The sequence below is a fragment of the Phyllostomus hastatus genome, unplaced genomic scaffold (assembly GCF_019186645.2).
Source record: "Phyllostomus hastatus isolate PE091 unplaced genomic scaffold, TTU_PhHast_1.1 phas_contig_58, whole genome shotgun sequence".
NCBI classification, from domain to species: domain Eukaryota; kingdom Metazoa; phylum Chordata; class Mammalia; order Chiroptera; family Phyllostomidae; genus Phyllostomus; species Phyllostomus hastatus.
Genome location: NW_025333916.1, coordinates 16,186,298 through 16,211,141, shown reverse-complemented (window position 1 = coordinate 16,211,141; position 24,844 = coordinate 16,186,298). Strand labels below are relative to the sequence as shown.

General features: G+C 35.4%; 1 protein-coding gene and 1 pseudogene across 9 annotated transcripts in view; both read right to left on the bottom strand.

Annotated features, from left to right (window-relative positions):
• Window positions 1-24,844, bottom strand: part of SSBP2 (single stranded DNA binding protein 2) — a 249,537-nt gene that overhangs the window by 157,501 nt on the left and 67,192 nt on the right. For all 9 annotated transcript variants that reach the window (XM_045848146.1, XM_045848149.1, XM_045848143.1 and 6 more), the window contains exons 2-3: window positions 17,828-17,900; window positions 8,780-8,841 (exon numbers count right to left, since the gene is read on the bottom strand). In XM_045848146.1, coding sequence (XP_045704102.1) covers window positions 8,780-8,841; window positions 17,828-17,900 — 135 coding nt within the window. The remainder of the gene's footprint in view (window positions 1-8,779; window positions 8,842-17,827; window positions 17,901-24,844) is intronic.
• LOC123824771 lies at window positions 19,658-20,413 on the bottom strand (annotated as a pseudogene).

Sequence of the window (24,844 nt, the reverse complement as noted above, 5' to 3'; positions counted from 1 at the left end):
AATATTTCCTTGAAAGACTTAAATTCAGGCAAGGCTCTTCATGTAATAATAGGATATAATCTAGCTATCTCTCAGAAATGCTAATATGATTTTTCTAAAAGGATAAAATGATTTTTAAAAAAATTTAAAACTGTCATTTTTGTTTCTTTACATGACAAATGATTGAAATAATTATAATTTTCATAACTTTCCCATGAAGAATAAAAACAGTAAAAAAAAATCCTAATTTAATCATTAAAGAATAAAGTGGTCCATTAATTTTTTCAGGATAATTTTGTCATCTAACTCACAGGCCAACAGCCTCACCATTAAGTCACAGTGGTTGGGTGCTGTCCAAGGCCAGGACTGCCAGATACTGCTGGCAACCACCAGCAGCTGGGAGCCTGCACGGAACATACTCTTTCCCTGGGCCCCCAAAAGGGACCAATACTGCTGACTTCTTGATTTCAGACTTCTGGCCTCGGAACTGTGAGAGGACACATTTCTGTTATTTTGAGCCTCCCCCAACTTCTATCCCAACCCCCTAAAATTTCCCCCTAGCCCACCCAGTTTGTGGCAGTTTGTCAGGGCAGCCCTAGAAAACCAATATAGTTGCTTTTTGAAAAAAAAAAGTAAAAATAAAAATAAATCACATTGGTCAAATGAATGTTTTCTTAAAATTTCCTCTTGTTTCCCTTTGCAAATACCAAAATAGGTTACTAATGTTGAAAATTTAAAAATCCATGCTGTTTTTTACTCCTATCCAAGAAAAATGGGAAACAACAAGATGAAACTGCTTGAGAAAAAATAATTATTCTGCTTATAAGACATATGGCTCTGGTCATCCTTCCATCTATAAAATGAATTATGAGCATGAGCAAGGGTTTCAAAAATCAGGAAAGCAAATGTCTAAAAGTACTCCTGGTTGATAAACCAGCCTAATTACTAGCTCTATTTGCTTAAACAGATCAGAACGCAGTTTCCTCCTCTATGAAATGGGGTTGTTTAGAAAATTAAGATATATAACATAAGCACAGGGTCTGACTCACAGTCAACATATCATTAATAATATCAACACTATGATTAGTTTGCATAAAAGCTTAAAAGGTATACATATTCTTAAGGCAGATCATTGTGCTGAGGGCAACATTAACAATAGCATCGTTAAAACCTGGCAACTTAAACCTGGTCTCTTTGTTTTCACCCTTGAAGTCTCATTTAGTCTGGACACAGTCTGTAGGCCTTATAACACAATTAATTCAGTGAAATAAGATTACCTTAAGTGAAAAATCTGAAAGATTGAGTATTGGCATTTATTGCCTTTAAAATTTTTACAATAAGCAAGAAACACAAAGAACACAATAAAAGCCAAAATAATTTAAGTAAATTTCAACTATTTTAGGAGAAAGAAAGTATTTAAAAGTTGTACTTGGCCTCCCCATACATCTTTTGGGATAAATAGTATAAGAATTGTAGACACACAAGGATACATTGTCCACTTGAATCAGGTGCATTATAAATTACAGTATGTTGCAATTATTTCTACTTTCATGTTCTTAAGGAACTTCAAAGCTCTTACAATCAAGATTTTATAATGGTAGTCCTTATAAAGTATATTTAGTTTAAATATACGATATTATATGTGATATTGTGACAAACTTATCTCTCTCTTGTTCCCTAATTTCCTAGCAAATACTATATGATCTCTTTTAAAAATTATTCCAGCCCTGGCTGGTGTGGCTCAGTGGACAGAGCGCCAGCCTGTGAACCAAAGGGCTGCTGTTTGACTCCCGATCAGGTCACATGCCTGGGTTGCAGGCCAGGTCCCCCTATCCTAGGCATGCAAGAGGCAACCACACATTGACGGTTCTCCCCTCACTTTCTCCCTCCCTTCCCCTCTCTTTAAAAAGAAATAAGTAAAATCTTTTAAAAAATCATTCCAGTATTACTTTTAAAAGGTTGTCTTATAAAACTGACTGGAAGAATAATAATTTATTATTGGAGTATGCCCTAAATGTTATAAAATATTGAAATAATTATTTATACACATATAACTAAGTTAAATACTTATCTTTGAATAATAACATTGGTCTACTTCTACTTTTAAGTTCCACCTTTATGGATTTGGTGGGAGGTGAAAGGTTTATAAGATCAAGATAAGGGATAATAAGACAAGTTAGTAAAATAGGATATATTTGTATATTACATGTCTAACAATCCTATATTACCTGTATATGATCTCTTCAAATAAGAGTAAAGAAATATATCCATTTAAGAACATTTACCCAAGGGAGGAATACACAGTTTTACAGTAATACTTATAGACATGAATACTTCATTCTCGTTAATGGATAAAACAACCAGACAGAAGATATGCAAGGAAGGAAATAGAGGGCAAAAACAGCATGATAAATCAACTAAATCTAATAGATACACACAGAACACTTTCCCCAATGATAATGGCACACACATTCTTCTCAAGTGCATTTGGAATATTTTCCAGCACAGACCATAAATCTCAACAGATTTAAAAAGACAGATACCATACAAAGTATCTTCACCAACCATGTAAGATGAAATTAGAAATCAGTAACAGAAGAAAAACTGAAAATTTCACAAATTTGAAGAAATTAAACAACACTGCCAGTGGATCAAAGAAACAAACACAAGGGAAATGAGAAACAGAAATACTTATAAATGAAACAAAAACACAATATACCAAAACTGACAGGATGCAGCAAAAGCAGTACTACGAGGGAAATTAAAAGCTATACATACTAACATTTAAAAACAAGGATGATCTTACATTAACAACATAACTTTAAAATTTAAAGAACTAGAAAAGAAGGAATTAAACTCAAAGCTAGCAGAAAGAAATACTAAAGATTCGAGCAGTGATAAATAAAATAGAGAACAGAAAAACTGTAAAAAAATTATTGAAAACAAAGGCTGGTTCTTTAAAAAGACCAAGAAACTTGACAAATCTTCAGATAGATGGACTAAGAAAAAAAAAAGATTCAAATTACTAAAGAAATAATAAATGAATTCAGTAAAGTTGCAGAATACAAAAATCAATATATAAGAATCTGTTTAGTTTCTGTATACTAACAACAATAATCAGAAAGAGAAATTATGAAACAGAATTGCATCAGAAAGAATAAAATATCTGAGAATAAACTTAACCATGGAGGTGAAAGGTCTATACACGGAAAACTATGAGAAACTGATAAAAAAAAACTGAAGACACAAACAAATGCAAAGATATTTTGTGCCATGGATTAGAGGATCTAATGTTGTTAAAATGTTCAACTACCCAGAGCAATCCAGAGTCAATACAATCCCTATCAAAATTCCAGTAGAATTTTCCATAGAAAATAATAACTGTAAAATGTGTATAAAATCATAAAAGACTCTGTATGGCCAAAGCAACCTTGAAATGTGGTGAATTCAACATCATGAATAATGCTTTAGATTTGTAGTTTCTGTATTCTTAATCAGAAACAAGTGAAAAATCTGTACTTTCCAAATGAAATAGAAGCAAACTTGCAAAGTGTTGAAATCTTTGTTTTTATATTATTTATTATTAGAATGTTCCCCACATAAACAAAGGAGAACACAGGATTCTCAAGTTGAGACTTCTTATCGAAAAACTGTTTTCCTTCTGTCCTGAGGATGTGAGTTGCAATAACTTCACTAGTTGTCAGTGTATCCGAGGAACACAGAAAGCCAAGTCGTTGCCAGAGAAGTCTTCAAGGGTAAATAAACATACCAGATGCGTCCCAGTAGATGGGATGCTAATATAATTATATAACCTTTGTGCCACTGGTCAGATTTATTGCTATCTGAAAATAAAAATTAAAAGAAGAAAAACCTCTGGGGCAAATATTTTTTTTCTGAAGAGCAAGCCACATTATTATAAATTCATGACTTAATAATTAAAGAAGTTATTTCTTTTGGCCCAAAATTATATTATCAATGAATGAAGAAAACTATCCATTCATAAGACTAAGGAGGGTTTTATATGAAATATACATGTATCTGCTCATCACCTTAGAACTTCTATGTACATGTACTTGTCTTATTTCTTAGCATTGCTTAATACTTTTTAAATACTTTTTAAATGCAAGCATTGATTTTTGTCCCACTATTATAAAATTTTCACAATACTCCTGGGTTACTAATGCAATTGTATTTTAAAGTACCAAAATAGCTTACATGTAATAAGTATGTGCTAAATTCAAGCATTACATACTCAGCATTTAATCCTCTTATTATTATTCCCACTTTATAGATGAGGGAACTGAGGCTTAGGAATACTAAGTAATTTGCCTAAGGGTAACACAGTTAGTTCAACTTTTTAATTCTTACATTATTTTGCCTCTCATGGGAGTATGGTATTAAGAGTTCTTATTTCAAGATGCCTTATGCTGACTAGGGGCAAGTTTATACCGCTCTGGCAGTCTGTGCAGCATCAGCTGTTATTAGAATGTGGTAGATACCCATCCTAGATAAGACAGCGAGCACTTTGTTACCCTACCCTTGACCGTTGCACACCAACTCTGCCTGAGTTTCCCCTGGCAACCACTCCTCATGCTACCAGCAGCTGCCAGTGATCCATGGATGCCTCAGTATAGACTCAATTTAGAAAGGACAACTTTTCTGAGTCCCATTTATATCTACTATCTGGAATTAACCAGTCATGACGCTCAAAAGAAAACTATAATTAATTTCTTATTAATAGTGGGCCACTAAATTCTGTTCTGTGTTTGAGAAATAATATCTATCACAGAGACAAGCACTGGTTACAAATCAGGGAACCTCAATTCTAGTTCTAAATTTGACCCTGAGCAAATAGTTTTTTTCTTAGTTTCCTTATGTAAAAAGAGAAATATCTATTATGTATTTTATAGGTTTTTGTAGATAAAAAGAGATGGCATATGCAAAAGTACTTTTAGAGAAAGTATAAAGTTACTAAGAAGTATTCTAGGAAAGTCTCATATAAGTAATACGGCTAGGAAAAAAGTTCTCTTATTAACTGAGTAAAGTTTGTCTTAATTTCCTTTTTTAACCCTTTGCATTTTGTGGAAGATTCCATCAGTTTTTCACATTGTCTTTTCCCCAACAAATTTTCCTCTGTATTCCACATTCCTTTGCTACTCTCCCAGACACAGTTTGCCTTGTCTCTATAGCCTGACCACCTCTGTTCTTTGTTCCCTCTTGCCAAGACTTTTTATTCCCTTCTCATCATGATCATACTCTGTCTATCCTAGCTGTCACCTACATGGTCTTATATTGCTGCTCAGTTTAACTTAATTCATATAAACAATTAGTTGCTCAATGCTTATTACAGGCAAGATATACATGATGAGTGGGAACCAGTTTGCCAATGATAAGTATTATGCCATTCTAGTGAGCCAGTTGACTGATTACAATGCTATTTTTTGTATGGGTATTTGGTTGTTATTAGCTAGGTCTGATGTCACCCATTAGATTCTACAGCTATTAGAGCACTAATACACTGCAGGGTTTGATCTCCGACAACCAGGTGAGAGAAACTGAATTCCTGTAATAATAGTTTATTTTCTCTGAATTTCCAAAACAATAGTTTACTTTCTCTGAATGTGATATACTTAATTTCAGGACATAGATACATTGCCCCAATGTTATTTCAAAGGTTTTTTAATTATATATACATATAATTAAATAAAAACAAAACATGGTTTAAGCCATTAAAACTTTAAAACTGAAGTTTTAAGTGTATATTCTTAAATTACACAAATTGAAAAGGATATTAATTTCAGAGGAAAGAAGTATCTTGTCATTTCAGTTTATGAAATTCATTAAAGAGCTGGGAACTTTTATCAAAGTGACAAACAAGAAGTAAGTTTTCAAAGGGGACTTGATGCAGGTAAAGGTAAGGGACATGGGAGGCGTGGGAAACAGTTCAGCAGTGGGTGTCACACAAACTGAGAAAGAAAAAAATAGTGATGATGGGAATCACATCAGAAACAAGACAGTTCCAGAAAGTAAAAACACACTCTATCCCTTACTAAAGGAAGAAATTCCCCTTCTCCTCTCCAGGGCCTTTGCCTCTCCTCTCTCCTGTACTTTATTCTGCATTTTTGTGCATGTGCATTTCTCTTCACACATCTTTAACCCCTCCGACTCTTTCCACCTCAATCTCTATGCAATGCTAAAATCTATTTTAAAATCTAAAATATTAGTTCCTGTTCCATTGTCAACCCTGAATCTACTACACATGCCACCTCACATTTCAACTACTCTCAGTGTCAACCTGAACAAATGCATTACAGCAGCCTTCTAAGTTTCACTTCCACCATGCCACTGAAAATGTTGTCCCCAAGACCACCGAAGTTCACCTTACTTCCCAATTCAGAAAAAAACTTTATGATTTTTTATTTACACTTGCTGCAGAATTTAATCTCCTGTTTGAAAGCCTTTCCTGATTCCCACACATTATTCTCTCCTGATTACCCTTCTTCCTCTCGAGTTATTTTCCTTGGAGGGTCCTTTTCATCCATTCATGCTTAAATGTTGACTTTTCCCAGGGTTCCAACCCCATGCCTTGCTCTTACATTTTATACTGGGTGGTTTCAGTATGGTCAATGCTGGTGATTCCAAAGCCATTATGGACCTGTGTTAGAGCAACAGACTCAGATCTCTGACTTTGTATACGGCATCTCTAACTGAATGTCATGCAGGAATCTCAAAATTTAGCCTGTCCAAATTAAATCATGGACTTCTATACAAAGCCTGTTATTCTTTCTATATTCCTGCATTCAGCCAGTAACACCACTGTTCATCCCACCATCCAAATCTAAAACCTGAGAACCTCCTCCTTCACCTCTAACTATTCCATTCAATGTTCACTATCTGGGACACATTACCTAATCACCTTTCAACTGGACAGTTACCACTGCCTTGTAAACTAGATTCTGCCTTCTTCAATCCTTCTCTATGTTAATGCCCAGTGAGTGTCTAAAAGCACAAATCTAATCATGCTATGTACCTTGTTTAAAATCTTTTGAGCTTTACTCAAAAACCCTCGACTTACTCCTAGACTTTGTAACCTGGCCCCTGCCTTTGTCTCTGGCCTTATACTCTATCACTTCATAGTACTGCACCTATGAGTCAACTAGTTTAAGTTACCTATCATTCCTTGAATGAACGATCATCCCTTGTAAGACTGCACACTATTTCTCTGCCAAAATACCTTTCCCTCACCCAACTGTCAACTCATCTCAGATTCACTTTCTCTATTCAGGATTTCTAATTCTCTCAAGCTGATGTATTCCTCCTGTACTGCTATTATAATCAGTACATATCTCAGTTATGATACTATTAATTGTACTTAAGAGCTGCACCTTCTGATATCTAAAACCAAAAAAACTAAAGTCTGATGGAAGCAAAAAGCCTAAGTATTCAGTGAGTTATTATTAGCCATTTGCAATACAAGAATAGGTTAAATTCATGAGAAAAGGAGTAAAAGGAAAATAGGTACAAAAAATAGAATTAATTCTAAAATGGAAAACTTAAAATCTTCACTTTGTGAATGCACTAATCCAACAGGGACAGACTTCTAAACTGGTTTCTTATGCACTGTGTAGACCTAGTTGTAAACATACAAAAGGTAAGGGTGTTAATAGGTAAGGAGACTCAACTACATTCATCAAACAGTTAAGTATTTACAGTCTAGATCTAGGTATTAGAAATACACACTACATAAAATGAAAAATTGAATTTTATAATATTACACATTACAAGCAATTGGTCTTATATCCCAGGAAAGCAGTCAGATGATAGTGCTTAACTGCAATGAACCGTTGTTCCAAATACAGGAACAACTCTAACCAAAGGCCTGCACCTGTTCCTGCCATACATATGTGAGACAAACAAGGGAAACCCACAACCACAACTGACCACGTGCGGTTCCATTCACCACAGCACTTCTAGTAAGCCATGCTTTCAGAAGTGAGATTAAAAAGATGATGGCATTTAATAACGTACTGAAAAAAACACATGCAAAGTACTAAAAGAGAGCTGTAGTTTCTTCTTTTAAATAAGATGCTGAGAGATGAGTGTATAAAGTACTGAACAGGAAATGCTTCTATTGAAGAAATGCAAAAAAAAAGTCTAACTTAATGCAAATACCTGGATGACCAATGGCTACCAATTGCTGCTGCAGAAAAGTACACATCTAGGCATATAGATGCCACAGTGAAATTTATAAGTTCGATATCAACTGGGCCTTCAACAGAACCCTCATGATGGAATTAGGGCCCTCATTAGAAGGGATACCAGATAGCTAGCTAGCTAGCACCCATGTGCCATTTCACCCCTCTCTCTATCACATGAGAATACAAAACAAGGCAGCCATCTACAAGCCAGGAGGAGAGTTCTTACCAGAAACAGATAATACCAGCAGCTTGATCTTGGACTGCAAGCCTCCAGAATTGTGAGACAATAAACTTCAGTTGTTTAAGCCATCTGGTCTATGGTATTTTATTATGACAGCTCAAGTTGGCTAATATGGAATCATACTTACAGTTGGAGATTCCACATACTGCTCCTAATTCCAGCTTGATACAGTAATATCTTTAAATTAAGCAACACTACTGCTTGTTTTGATTTTGTATGTTTTTTAGTACTATCTTTCAGAAAATAATTATAGAAAATGAAAAAGAATAAAAGGGAAGCATGAAATCATAAACAGCTATAGTGCAGGCCTACTGAAATGTACCGTCAGTCTGGTAAAAATGAAATAAAAAAAGATACTTACCACCACCAAGAATGTAAGAATCCTGGTGGTTCCCCCAATGTGATGTTTTTTTCCCATCTTATCTAAAATAAATAAAAGAAATAGTAAATATTTTCCTAATAACAACTTCCCCATACCTATTACAAAGCAGTATTTTCCACTTTAAAATATTAAGGTAATACATAAAATTTTCATCATTTTCATATTATCCTTTACTCAAGCTTTATAAGTACTCATTTTATATAGCAATTTGTTGACTGAATAGTCTATGAGAGAAGGTGCCACCATTATTTTCCTAAATAGCTTCCCTCTGCACCAGAATTTCAGAAGGTATTTCAGGCTCTCAAGGTCTGCATCAAAATCAAAGTTATTAACACCATGAAAATCAGTTATCACCACTAACCCAGAAATTTGCAAGAGACTGGGCTTCATATATACCAACTCTAAATTATGCCCTAAGGATTGAAATTTTTAATAAAGTCCTGATTTGGGGGGTGGGAATAAGAACGCGTGTGTCTTCCATAAAATAAGAGTTTAAAAAAGATGATATTAACTTCCCAATTGTTTATACTCTTATTTTTAAATAAGGTCAACATTTTTAAGGTAAATAAGGCCAAAAATTTTAAACTAGGTAGGTCAATATCCCCCCAAATTAAAAGTTCTAAATACTTAAAAATTAATGAGAAGTTGAAAAAGAACTGAGAGGGTAGTTATACAATGGCTTTTCTAAGCACTGGAAGGCAATAATCAGAGATTACACTTTAGTGGGGAAGACAGACCATAAACAAAGAAAGCCCACCACAAAGAGAAGGTATTTATATCAGAAGGTGACAAATGCTATGGAAGAAAACAAAACAGTGAAGAGAGGATAAAGAACAGAAAAACAGTAAGAAGTGACTTATAATTTGAATGAAGTTAATCCAGCCTCAAACATAATCTATATGTATATGAGGTCTGTCTGGAAAAAGTCCAACTGCTGTTAATATAACAAGAACGGTTTCCGTGATATCAATGTAACCTGGAATCCAAGAAGAGTGGACTGGAATGTGTATGTGTGAACAATGATGACTTCACTGTACCAGTCAGTGGGGGCAGCAGGCACCATTGAGTGAGTGTGTGCACTGTGTAGCCACTGCAATCAAAGCAAGTGAGCGAGTAGAGCAAGAAATCTGCATCGAATTTTGCTTGAGCACTCCTCTGCACAAACTTTTCAGATGCTTCAGAAGGTTGCAGCTATGGGCAACTGGTGAATGCATCACATCTTATACAGAAGATTTTTGGTGAAACATCAAATCACCCAGGTAATTCAGCCCCCCTAAAGTCCAGATTTGGCACCCTGTGACTTATGCCTTTTCCTGAAATTAAAATCACCTTTGAAAGGGAAGAGATTTCAGATTGTCAATAAGATTCAAGAAAAGACGACAGGGCAGCTCATAGCGATTGGGAGAACTGTATGAGGTCCCAAGGTGCCTACTTCGAAGAGAACTGAGATGTCATTTTCCTATGTATAATGTTTCTTGTATCTATCTTCTTCAAACAGACAAAAATAAATGTCTCTATTTTTTGTATTATATGGATGGATACTTTCTGGACAGACTTCATATGCCTTAGATTTCTAGTTTAAATAACTAAAAATTGTTTAACAACACCCCAATCAACAAAATATGCCTATATTCCCCTAACATTACTAGGAAGTAAACAACTATAATTATAAATTCAAGGAATCTTTTCTATTACCTACTGTGGCAGATCTTAGGACTTCTTATCCCAAAAGGATTTTTTAAAATATTTTAAGATAGGAACTCAGAAGGTGGCCCTAAATGTTTTTTTAAAGCCTCTCTAAGGAAGAAATGGAAAAACTTAAGAGTAGTTTTTAGAGTTTTTAAGAACATAACATGTAAACCAATGGGAACCTTGAAGTAGACAAGTAATTTCCTCTCAAAAACCAAAGAGAAAATTTCTAAAGATTAGAAAATCATATATAGGATAGCCATTTTAAAAAAGAGCTAAATGGAGAAATTCTAGGAATTCAAAAACACTGAATATGAATAATGAATCAGAACATGTTATATAAATCTAAGCCATATCCTTTCATTCTTCTAAGTAGTAACAATTTTTATTTCTATGCTACCTTTTATCTGGTAATTTCCACTGATCAACAGATACTATATCTTCTTGGCTCATGAAAAAAAATAAGAAATAGTACTTACTGAGTCCTATGATGACTATAACTCTGATGCGCTACTAAAGTTATAAAGTAATCAAAAACTTATGTCTCATCTTTCTCTCAATTTTTTCTCTTAACATTTTTTCACTAGCTGGTAACTTCCTGTAAAGGTATAATAATGGACCTCACAGATGTGCCCAGACATACTAATATTCCTAATCCCTGCAATCATCCTAATCACATAAACAACAAGTTTCTTAAAGTAGAGTCTCTACATTTCATCTCAGTTTACCTTAACTTCACATGCTATGACTATTAAAGCACACATCCTATTCTCATAGTTATGAACACACATTCTCATAGTTAAAGCACACATACTATCCTCATAGTTATGAGGAGAACGTGAGGTGACTTATGCAGGAGTTAAAGTGGCATGACTAGGTCTCAGTGCCAGACTGTGCTTGAGGTAGAATTAGACTCACAGTCTAAACCCCACTACACCACATCTGCGTCCTGCAAATTCCAGTGTCCACAGTCAGTCATCAGCTGTTTCAGAAAGTAAAGTACTCTAGGGAAATACCTCTATGGTTTAAATTTATATGGTCTTTTATCAGAGAAAGTCTGAAGGGAATGCATTTATATTTTAAGCAATATTACAACATATTATTCCTCAGAGAAACTCAAAATGCTTCACGTGCATCATCTTTTCATCCTCATAATATTCTTTTCTATATACTGAGTAAGTTCATCTTCTCACTTGGAGTTGCAAAGCTGTAGCACAAGCTACAGCTATAACTTTGCAAAGCTATAACTTTGGTTCATCATATTAAACTTAATACAAAAGCTATCTTTTTATAGTTAATGAACAAACAATTAATGCTTTAGGTACTTCCAAAGAAGAGACGATTCTACGTAGGGGTATGTATGTTTCCATAGTGAATTTTTTTATCTCCAAACTAATTACTACTACTTGTTTAGAAAATGCATAATTATAGTCAGGAAAACAAAACTCTAATCTATAGAAAACCAAGGCACATTCATTGAGTATTGCTAGAAACAATGAAAATTAGAAACAACCTGAAAAGCATTCATCAACAGTGATTGTAAAATAAATTTTGATACTTACATACTATAGAAGAGTGTGCAATCATTAAAAGGAATAAGATATACTTAAACTGAAAAAGGGCCATGCTATATTGGTTTTTCAAGTTGGAGCTTTGGAAGGTTGTAGAAAAATATACATAATACAAAACCTTTTCTGTTTTAAAAAAAGTGTGCATATATGTGTGTGCATTTGTATGTATTCATATTAAAGAAATTGCACCAAACTCACAACTATTATCTCTAAAAATAGGTAAGTAGTAAGGACTTTCATTTTAAAATCATATTAACCTCTGTAGTTTAACTTTTTTAGCTAAGATGCATTGATGATGGATGGCGTTGAAGAATGGCCAGAAAATACCTCTAAATGGCAACAGGCATTTTAGAAACAATTCTGCTCTTTATTGAAGAGGCATTTTCTGCAGTACTGATTTTCATAGGCTTCAGGCTTGTTTACATGTCTGAGTGGCATCTATCAATTTCTCTCAGATCTCAGGCTCAAAGTGTCCTAAGGCTCTTTGCTATTTAATCATCCACTTCTTTTCTTTCCACCATTTGCCCAGTAAAAGTTGTATTCTCCTGTAACTTTCAGGTAAATCTCTAAGCCCATTTCCACTGCCATACTCTGTCTGCATTTGAGGTTCTCACTGTGATTATACTGTGCTTCTATCATATGATCTAGTCTTTTCAGCATTTCTATATAAATTGAGAACCAAACATTGAATCATAAGGGCAGAGGTAAAATATATCATATGCTTTACATATGATAATTACAAATTACAAATATACATACTGTCTAATATAGCAATTCTTCTAGGAACTTCTCCTACAAATATGGTCACATGTGTCATACACACACTCAGCAACAATTTATATTGAAGTATTGTTTGTAAGTGCAAAAGACTGGAAATAACCTGAATGTTCATAAATAGAGGGCTGGTGAACTATACCATGGCACATTTGATAGAATGATACCCTATAACCATAAAAAGACAACTATGAAGTTTTAAAAACCAATATAAAATGACTGAAGTCCAACAAGTGAAACAAAAAAAGCAGAGAAGAGTATGTATAATAAACATTTGTAATGATAAACATACATGCATGCACACACGAACATATACACAAACACAACTGCTTAACTTTTCATCATTATTTGCTTCCGGCAAGGTGCACTGCTCACTTACCTATTACCTCTCAGCCCTGCACCTGCCCTTCTATACTCCATTCTACACTTGGTGCTGGGATTCTGAAAATTACATTTCCTGGGCTTCTTGCCAGCTGGTTTCCTGTTAGGTTCTGCCATCAGGAGACACTAGCAGGAGATCAAAAGGAGGGAGGAAGAAGAGACGCTTCCTGCCTTTGGCTCCCAAAATGAAGCAGTTGCTGGCTGCAGCAGCAGCAACTACAGCAGCTATAGCAGCAGGGGTGGGGCGATTCTGGAGGTCAGCAGCAGCTTGTTGGAGGTGCTAGCCTTGTCGGTGTGGGGCTCTTCAGATTGAGGCCCCCTCCAACAGCATCTCCATCGGCATAGCAGCAGGTGTGAAACTCATGGCTCCACATTCTCAGGCTATTCCTAAATCCTTTCATATTATTTTGAGAATTAAAAAAGTTAATACCTTAAAAGGATAAAGCTAGTTTCTTTTTTTTTTTAAAGATTTTATTTATTTATTTTTAGAGAGAGAAAGGAGGGAGGGAGAGAGAGAGAGAGGAACATCAATGTGTGGTTGCTGGGGGTTATGGCCTGCAACCCAGGAATGTACCCTGGCTGGGAATCGAACCTGGGACACTTTGGTTCCCAGCCCGCGCTCAATCCACTGAGCTACGCCAGCCAGGGCTTTAAAGCTAGTTTCTGTGTTAAGAAATTCCTGAAGCAAAATCCCTGAGACTTCTAATTTAGATATAGCCTACTTAGTGTTGCCACTAATTTTCTAAAAGCTTCCATGTATAGAAGTATGGGTGCATCTATACACTAAACTAAATGTAAAAAATAAAAATTTAAGTTGTTGACATTTTAATTCAAAAATTTAAAATACATAGATGTATAACAAGAAGAAAAATCTGTCTGCACTTTGAAGCACCTAGTGCAAAACTGTGTTCAACATAGTACTCATTGACCATGATGTGGCTCTTTAAATTTTAAATTAAGTTAATTGACTGCTCCTCAGTTGCAGTAGCCACTTCTCAGAGACTAAAGAGGCACATGTGGGTATTAGAAAACTCACTAGACAGCACAGATTAGAGATCATTTCCATAATCACATAGTCTTATTATTAAATAGTGCTGTTTTACTTTAGAAAGAAGGTGGAAGTCCTCTTCAAGAGGAATACCTTTTATCAGAAATCTTGATAAATCCTTTCTATTTTTGCTTTTAATTTTTGGCCCAGAAAGGCAGAATCCCCTAGAAATGTTCTGAAAGTAGAGAACAAATACTTAATATTCCACTGTACATAATAAAATAAGAATCGAGGAGATTGCTGGTTGTCTCTCAGGAAGAAGAGGTTGGGTGGGGGGAGTGGCTCTCTGGGAGGATTCTGGAAAGGAGTAAATAGGAGAGGTGGTGAGGAGCCAACAAGACAGAAGGCAAGCAGAGCCCTCAGGCAGTTAGTGAGAAAGTCCCTGCAGCAAGGAGACCAAAGAACTTAAGGATAGTTAATGTTGCTGTCGGTACTGTATAACGCTTAATATTCTTCAGTTTTTTCCCAACCTCCAGTAACAATCTTTTATACAAAAACAATGGGTTGGTGGAGCTTTGGGGCTATAAGGGAAGTAGAAAACTCCATGCAAAGAAAAGTCATTAGCCATAAGAAGGATAAGCAGTGGGGAAGTACTGGTAATATTTAGTAGGAGCAGGAAACTACAGCAAGAGAACCCTAAGCCCCCTCCCCCTAGGAAGACCCAGAAACACTAGAGGTGACTTGAGACAACCCATAGGATTAGAGTTGGAGCCATATCGTTACAAAAGGTAACCCCAGAAGGAAGAAGGAATGTAGGCCATTCAAATGACAGACACTTGGAGCACACACATACACACAGGACACGCATTTATACTTGTACTCGAAAGAAACTACACAAGATAGAAAAGGATTGGCCAAGAATTTTAAAATGAATACTTCAAAAACTAACTACATGCCAGGCCCTTATAAGTACTTTATATGTACTAATTCTTTTAACCTCAGCATAACTTTAAACTGTTATTATGATTATCTTCTTTTCATAATTAAGAAAACTGAATAAGTAAATAATATGTAGGATATAATTCAAACCCAGAAGTTTGGTCCCAAAGAATATGCTCTTAACCACTAAATTATATTGCCTCCAAATAAAAGTTCAAGAAACTTGTTAGAAAATTACTATTTTCTCTCTTTATAGAGGTGAAAGATAAATAGAGGGAACAGATTTTGAGTCTATGGTGTTCAATAATTTAGCATTCCTAATTAAATCTGAAGAAACAATTTGGTAAATGTTTCTGAGCTTCTATTTCTGGCTAACTTATTGACGAATTTATGGCAAATAAGGGCTGGTGATAGAGTAAAACAATGCAAAAATTTCAAGAAGGGAAAAAATCTAAACCTCTGCAATACTCTAATTCTTAATTTTATTTGTTAAGGACACCAAGTCATTCCTTATATTTAGCCAACACTATATTGATTATTTAAGTAATGAGAAAGTATTTTCACAGTGCCACTCAGAGTTTGGCAAATTAGAAAGTGAAGAACAGTTCTGAGAATTACATACACTCATCTCTAAAGTCCAGAAATACTGTTTCTCCTTTGTGGCAATAGTTTGTTTTCAGCTTAACTGATTTCCTTTTGTGAAACGGAAACGGATGGATAATTCAGAGAAACACTCAGTGTTGCACTCCAAATGGAGAAACACAGAAAATAAAATCATGGTAGATACTTGTCAAAAATGTGTAAATCTCTTCTGAAATTAATTTCATTTCTAACAAATAGTCTTTGAAATTTCGCATATTCATTTTCCATTGAGCCAAAGCCATATCAGTAGAACATCTAGTCATCTGCTAAACCCATATAAGCCACTTCAGTCCAAAAATCTGAACGTCCTCACATGAATTAGCCAACCATTTTCTTTTTGGATGAAGTTTATTAATCACTGTATCTGGTATCTTATAATGTTGGTAAGAAAATACAGTGTTGGGTCTCCTTGAAAATTCAACAAATTGAGCCAATTCAAAATTATCCTTAATCTAAGGGAAGACATCAGAAAACCCCAGGCTGGCTGGTGTGGCTCAGTGGACTGAGCGCCAGCCTGTGAAAGAAAGGGTGCCTGCTTGATTCCCAGTCAGGGCACCTGCCTGAGTTGTGGACCAGGCCCCTACCGGGGACATCCAAGAGGCAACAGATGGCTGTTTTTCTTTCTACCTCTCCTCCTTTTTGTTTAAAAATAAACAAATAAAAGTTCTAAAAAGAGAAAATTCCTTCATTGTTTCATCAAGTACTCAACTGCATTAAAATAAAAATTTAAAATTTTTGCAGCCAGCTTAATTTCTTTTAACTATACTCTATAGGTCGGTGGTAATAAACACTACAAATGTTAAGGACATCCTTTTGAGATCTCAATCATTTACTCTGCCACATCATAGTAAATGTGACTTAGAAAGGTCACAGACCAAAGTCTTCTATTTAGTAACGTAGTGAGATAAATATACACTAAACTTCTCTTTTGATTTTAATTAACTTTGAAATCAAACTTTTATTTCACTGAACATATTCTTTCTATGGCAAAACAATTAACTTCTTTTATTCTGTGAGCAAGCCTCTCAAATTCCACATTTAAAAGGCAAAAAGGGTAAAATAAATTATAACAGTACATTTTTTATTTTACACAATATATCTAAAATATTACCATTTCAATGTATGAGTAAAATTTTTAAAGTATTGATATTTTATATTTTTTTGTTCATACTGAGTCTTCAAAATCCAGTGTGCATTTCACACTGACAGCACTTCTTAACTGAGGTAGTCATATTTCAAGTGCTCAAAAAGGCATATACAGCTAGTGGCTGCCACACTGGACAGCACAGATATAAGGGGAAACCAAGAGCTTTAAAATTAACACACCTAGGTTTGAATTCTGGCTGTAAGCTGTGTGACCATGAGCTAGTTATAGAAACTCTCCCATCCCTATTGTTCTCATCAGTAAAACAGAAATAATATCCTCTGCCTTGTAAATCTCGTAAGAATCAGAGATAATATATGTAAAGCACCTTAGCACATTATGTGTCTGCACATTATAAAACTAAATAAAATCCTCCTCAATCTCATCATTATGTAATTGCAAGAAAGCTCAAATTCAAGGTCTCTTACAAAAATGTAAAGGAGAAAAATAGAGAAATAAGAACTTAAAATATTATCAAAGTTTTGAAACTGAAATCTAGACATCAGTTCACTATTATTCCTACAAAATTAAAACAAACAAAAATGTATTTTCCAAAATTGTGAATAATGCCAAAATAAGACATTGCTGGCACTAGAGAAATGATGGTGCCTGTCTTTTTTTTTTTTTTAAAGAAGCAAATTGGCATTCTTGATTATTTTTCTAAGGCTAGTATCAGTTTCCATTTCTAAGGGAGAAAATGTCTAGACTGTATGAAAATGACACTTTGGGATACTCAAACTATTTATAAATAATCTACAAAGACTAAATGTCCACACTGATAACTGAGCATTCACTATATAATAATAAGGATTAATTTCTTTCAAATAATTGTTATGGTATATTTTTCATTTACTTATATAAGATGTCAAAATACAATGAAGAAAATATATAGAACATACCTCTGATAAAAATGTTTGGGCCGATTTCTGAGCTCCTACATGGAGCAGATATTCATATACGTAGAGTGCTAACCTGAAAATAAATAAGATATTTATTGAAAAGAAAAATATTTAGAATTAATTCTTTAAATCATGCACACACCTTTATACTGCAAAAATATTTTACACACTTAGTAGTGACACAAATAAACTCTTCCCATATCCTTTCAATGGGAGTTTATATATGTCCAGAAAGAACTTAAACCAATTAAAATAGTTCACAGAGAAAAAGACAAATATATCTTTTATTGGCAAGAAACATCTAAAGGTAGATTTTTGTCTTGGATCATCTCACCATAACCTCATTCCCTTTATTATACCTAATACAATCAATAATTTATAACCAAACATTAATAATCTTAATAACCTCTTTTAAGTTATAATTATAATCTTTTATAAGTAAAATAAATGAATTAAGTCACCAGACCTTTCTAAGAACTTTATGTCCTTCCATTTTTTGGTGAACGTTAGTGTAAACTCTAGCTATTTGCACATCCATATGCCAAAACAGGTGCTGAATGTCCATTTTAATACCTGTTCTGCAATCTTTCCTTATTCTTTAGGTTTGATGTATAAAGCAGTAACATTTTACTTTATAAAGCATTCAAATAACAACAAACATTATTAAGTCAACTGTAAAGATATCAGATCATATTAAGCATTTGGGTGCTTACAGTTTAAAAGTCAACACAAAATTATATATAAATTTATCACTTAGATATTCGATATTAAGTATGCAGGATATACTTATACTACTCTCATTATCTTGTGGATTCAGAATACTTAAGCTACACCATGTGGCTCAATTTCAGTTGAGCTATTAACAAAATATTATTCATAAACTCAAATTATTCTGAGGCAATATTTTTAATGATATCTTGGACAAATGCCCAGGTAGCTCACAACAGTTCAATTTCTGCTACACTGTATTTACCAATACTGAGCCAGGTTTACCATAAACAAAATAATGTAACAATAACCCCAATTTTGAATAGCTGCACCACTTCTCTTGCCAAGTGAGTTTTTGATTGTTAAAGATTGATGGCATGTGCAATCATGAGCATTTCCTTCATTTTCATGAAAACACATTATGCATTTGTAAAAAAAAAAAAAAAAGCCCATACAAACCTAGTTGCTCTGTCCATTGATTCTTTCCCCATCCCAAAACGTCACTCAAAATGAAAATTATTCTGAAAATTAAACAGCATAAGAAAGGTGCTCATAGATGAAAAGTATGCTATAGTGAGTATGTGTATGTAATTTGTTTTTTAATTATATTTTATTGATTCTGCTATTACTGTTGTTGTGATTTCTCCCCCTTTGCCCTCCTCCACCCAGCACCCCCTACTCCCTCAAGCAGTCCCCTCACCATTGTTCATGTCCATGGATCATGAGTGTAAGTTCTTTGGCTACTCCATCTCCTATACTGTACTTTACGTCCCCGTGGCTATTCTGTAACTACCTATTTGTACTGTTTAATCCCCTCACCTCTTCACTCATTCCCACACTACCCTCCCATCTGGCAACCATAAAACACTCTCTGTATCCATGATTCTGTCTCTGTCCTTCTTGTTTGCTTAGTTTGTTTTTAGATTCAATTGTTGATAGATATATATTTTTGCCATTTTGTTGTTCACAGTTTTGATTTTTTTTACAATATCACAAAAATTGATTTATTAAACTTTATCTCAAGGAAACTGAAAAATTTTTAAATAGTAATTCTAGGTCCCAGTGTAGACCACGGACCTACTTAGACATCAATATGGCAAACAAAATTTTAATTTTTTTCAGTTTTCCTAAAAGAAGTGTGTTTTGGTATATGTGTGGGTTTTTTGTTAGATCAACATTATAGATAAAATCTGTTGCCAAGGAACACAATTTTGACCTGGTAAGGAAATCATGGTAACCTGACACATGACCAATATTCTAAGACTAGAATTAAAGGCATTCTTTTGAACTTTGTCCTTTAATAATTTTCAGAGGAAAACCATGAAGTGGGCTTCTGGCTCTCAAAGCTTGGTAAAACTAGCAGGTTTCCAGACCTTGGGTAATGTATGTGAAATTCAGCAGGCCAAAGGAGTGAATTTTTCTTGGTGGGATTCTTAACTGCTCACTGGGTTTGGGCTAGTTTTCCATAGACTCCTCTCCCAGCATCATAGTCCTGTCGATACTCATCTCGTACTTGGCCACCAGACCATCCACGGCCATACTGCCTGCCCTCCTTAAAGCCTGCGTCCCAGTCCGTGCGAATGATCCGGTCATCCAGACGAGTTCCATTTATGTACCACATAGCATTTTCTGCATCTGCTCTTAAATAGTATTCCACAAAGCAGAAACCACATGCTGTTTTCTTCATCTTTATGTCACCACTTTTGCTGAAGAGTTCATAGATTTGTTCTTCAGTTGTGTAAAAGGAAAGATTTCCAACATATAGTGTACAGCTTTTCTTCAGTAATTTTTCCTGTTCTTTATTGTCACCCCGGAAGTGTTGGTCCCGGTACTGACTTAGGAGTCGCTGCACAGTGCCTTCAGGAGGCCACCAGACATAGCGCAGAAATGTGGACCTGATCTTCTTCTTTTTAAATAAGTCCCCTTTAACATTTCATATAATAATGGTTTGGTGATGATGAACTCCTTTAGATTTGTCTTGTCTGGGAAGCACTGTATCTACCCTTCAATTCTAAATGATATCTTTCCTGGGTAGAGCAATCTTGCCTGTAGGTCTCTGCTATTCATGACTTTGAATATTTCTTGCCAATCCCTTCTAGTCCACAATGCTTCATTTGAGAAATCAGCTGACGGTCTTATGGGAACTCCCTTGTAGGTAATCAACTGTGTTTTTCTTGCTGCTTTTAAGATTCTCTCTTTATCTTTAACCTTTGTCATTTTTATTATGATGTGTCTTGGAGTGGGCCTCTTTGCATCCATCTTGTTTGGGATTCTCTGTGCTTCCTGGACTTGCATGTCTATTTCCTTCACAAAATTAAGGATGCTTTCTTTCATTATTTTTTCAAACAGGTTTCATATAGGTTTTCAAATAGGGTTTAGAAAAAGGACAATGGCCTTTGCTCATCTTGATGCCGGGACCTCAGTTTCTCCCTGCATGCCACTGGTGCCTTTCAAGCTGCTACCCTAGTGCTGGACCTCAGAAGAAGTGAGTCTAAGTAGGTGAATCTGTGTGTGGGTTCTTCAAGAGGAAATGCTTGGGGATCCAGCAGTTTCTTCCACTGACTAAAATCCCTGCTAGTTTTTGCAGCCAGAAGTTGTGGGGACTTACTTTCCTGGCCCTGGAACCATGGTCTGAGGAACTGGTGTGGGGCTAGGACTCCTTGCTCCCTAGATACCCCTCTGGAATTCTTATCCACCACAGGTGGATGAGGGACCAGCTCATTCCGTGTCTGCATTCTTCCAACAGTCTGGATGGATGTGGTTTCTTTAATTCCATAGTTGTAGCTTCTATTCAACTCAATTTCTGATGGTTCTGAGTGATTGTTGTTCTATATTTTAGTTGTAATTTTGATGTGGTTGTGCAAAGTGATGAGCCCTGTCTGCCTATGCTGCCATCTTCACCAGAAGTCGTGTATGTAATTTAGAAACATCTCCGGACCTCAAATTGAATGACACTTCCTAGATCTGTGCTTCCCAACTCTTCTTCTGCCCTAACATACGTGAGGATTGTGACATACTCCTTTCAGTAGCAGTATCTCCTTGTGGAGGTATAGCTCATCCCCCAAGTATGTCATATGGGATAACAGAATTGGAATAGTCCTATGGTTTCAAACAAACAAATCCTACTGGTGATTCTTATTACACATTTTTCAAACACACATATTCCAGCACACCCTGTCCCTCCATTAGCCACTGCCAACCATATCACTTGATTCACTGACCATGACTACAAAGCTCATCTTGAAAAAGAAGATTATTTGCAAATTTTTCCAGAGAGACTGTGAAGCCTCATAATTGCCTGCCTACTGCCACCTCAAAAGAAATATAGCCTCAGGTAATTCACTGTGGCTTGTAAAATCTTGGGCCTACAGCCAAATTAGTGGTGCAGGCTAGACAAGATTTCCAGGCCCAACTCGAAGGCTGAACAGTAAGGGCGTCTCACCAAGCTTGGGTAAGTTGGAAGTGAGCGGCAGAGAGTGAGCAGAGGCACCTGTGGTGGCTGGCGGGGAAGAAACGGCCAAAGTCAGAGCACAACTGCTGCTGTGTCCTTGAAAGAAACATTCCTTACAGTTAGGTCACTTCCTTGTAGTCTCTTCCTTGTACTATTAAAGGGGCTCATGCATTTCTTCTTTGTTTTTCCCAACTAATCAAGTAATAAAAAGGGTAACTCTTTACCAGTAGGAATAAAAGCAATAATCCTGCTCTTTCTCCATGGGTCTAGGACAACAATTCTAAAAAAAAAAATGTGCTGTAAGGGACACAGAATTACTGGGAAGAGGGGTTTCAAACTACATAACTAGAGACTCTGAAGCATCTTCTAAAGAGTGTGGCTGCCCCCCTACCCTTAGACTCTATAGCAGCACATCATTACCAACAGAGTGGTAAAGTGGGAGAGGACTGAGAAAATCTACCTATAACACCACCTCATATATCCATTTTCTGCAACCTTCCTTAAGCAAAACAAATGCTTCCAGGCAACGGCAGGGAGCCCTGCATGGGAGAACAATTAATTATACTCTGCTGCCACAGTGACTCCATAATACATCATTAGCAAACCTCCAATAGTTTAACAATCACCTGTATGCACAGGATTCTCCAAACCTATCTCTTTAGCCCTATCATTTCTACCAAGCTCCAAACCTGCTCTTAAAATTACTGTTTGAAGTATCTAACAAGATATTTCTCTCTTAAAGTGGCCATGTCCAAGGTTAAATTTGCCTTCTTCATCTGTGTACTGTACCTGGGCTCACCTTGAATGAAAGACAAACTAAGTCTCAGTTTCCTCATTTGTAAAGTGGGAAGCAATATTTTCTTGAGTATCATTGAAAGCACCAGCACAATAATAGCAACCACAATTGTAATTTCAACTAATTCTGCCACATCCAGTAACATATTACCAAGTCATACACTGGATTCCAATGCCACAATCTCTCCCACGTTCACCCTTCTTTTCTAGCCCCCTTCCGGCTACGTAGGAACCATCAAGGCCAGAAGAGCAGTTGCTCTAGTTTCAGATAGACACTGTGTATATCCCATTAGCTTCTGACAAGAGGCATTAGAGCCAAAAATAAGAATCTCCAGAAGGTTTTGAGGGAAAGGCCCTGCAAGAAAAGATACTGTTTGGACTCAAACGATCCCAGGGTAGTGACACTTGTCTATCCATGAGGTAAATAAATCATAGCGTCGACCCTTACCCAGTGACATGAGATCAAATATACGACATTTTATTGGGATCCACTTTCTACTGAACAGTAAAAAATGTAAAGACAACTATTGAATATACAAATATTTAAACTGTGTACACTTTTGAGTTAACATCTTCTTTTTCCTTTTTAGGATCCTTTAAGAAATTCAACTACTTTTGATAAAGTACATGGTGGCTGCATCACTGGTATAGATAGTAGTAACAGTAAGAAGTAACAGAGGAAGGCCCTCCCACTGAGCGCAGAGGCAAACATCCTGGGCCCCTTCAGAAGCCAGAGGGCAGCTCTTGTTACCTACAGCACTGTCCTCTCTTTAACAACCACAGCCGCAGCCTTGTGTCTCCAGTAAAACATTAAACTTTGCCACTCACATAACAAAAAAATCTAAGATATTTAGCTAGATAAAAAAACTAAACCTCTGATGTATTGGCTGCAAAGATTTTTATCCACTTTTTTGGGACTTAAACTTGGTCAGGGTTTTCTATTTTTTTTGGGGGGGGGTGGTGCTGGTGAGGGTGAGTCATTTAGATACTTTTGATATTTAAATACAGAATAACTAATATGAAAAGAAAAATTCTAAACCCATATAGGTAAATGGGCAGAAACAATAACAAATACCATAACTAATTCAAAAATATGAAAAATGTTAAATATAACTAGGAATCAAAGAATATATATTAAAGTAACAATGGGATTTAAATTGTCACATAAAAACATAATATGTAAGGCAACAGATATGCAAACACTGCTGATGGCAATAAATTGGTATAACTCTTTGCAAAACCAATTTGGCAATGAATATACATTAAGAACTTTCTTTTTAAAGTTTGCACATTTTGATCTAATAATTCCATTATTGAAAATCTAGCCTAACCAGTCAGGGTACATGCCTGGGTTGCAGGCCATGACCCCCAGCAACCGCACATTGATGTTTCTCTCTCTATCTCCCTTCCCTCTCTAAAAATAAATAAATAAAATCTTAACAAACAAACAAACTTACATTTAAAAAAAAGAAAATCTAGCCTAAAAAGTTATCCTAAATATAGAAACACTTAATGCACACAGATTTTTAATCAAAGTATATGGGGAACAATTAAAAATAATTAAGAAGGAAACTGGCTGTTAATTGTTAATTTCATGTTTAAAAATATAACTCAGATTTTAAATATCCTATACTCATTCAATAAGCACTCAAGTGACTTCTTTCTGCCTAATTCTTGAACTTTAAAATCTGAGAAAATGTTATTATCACCTCACCAACTAAAGTTATTTCAAATTTACCTTGTGAAGGTAACAAAACCAATAAAACCTTAACTTTGTACCATTCACATGAATGAAATCTATTACATGCCTGCCAACAGGTGTCACCCAACAGTACTGGGATAGATCAAATACTGTAGTAATAAGACATCTACAATACATATGATCACTGGCGAGTCTAATAACTAAATTCTCAACTATTTTTGTAAATTAAGGTACTTTGCATTCTGGGAAAAAGGTAAAGACCTGACTTGACTCACTTCTGTCTATAATCTAGCTATCTAATTTGAGATTGAATTTCTTCCTCTGAATGAAATAGTAGAAAATAAGGAACTATGGGCAAGAT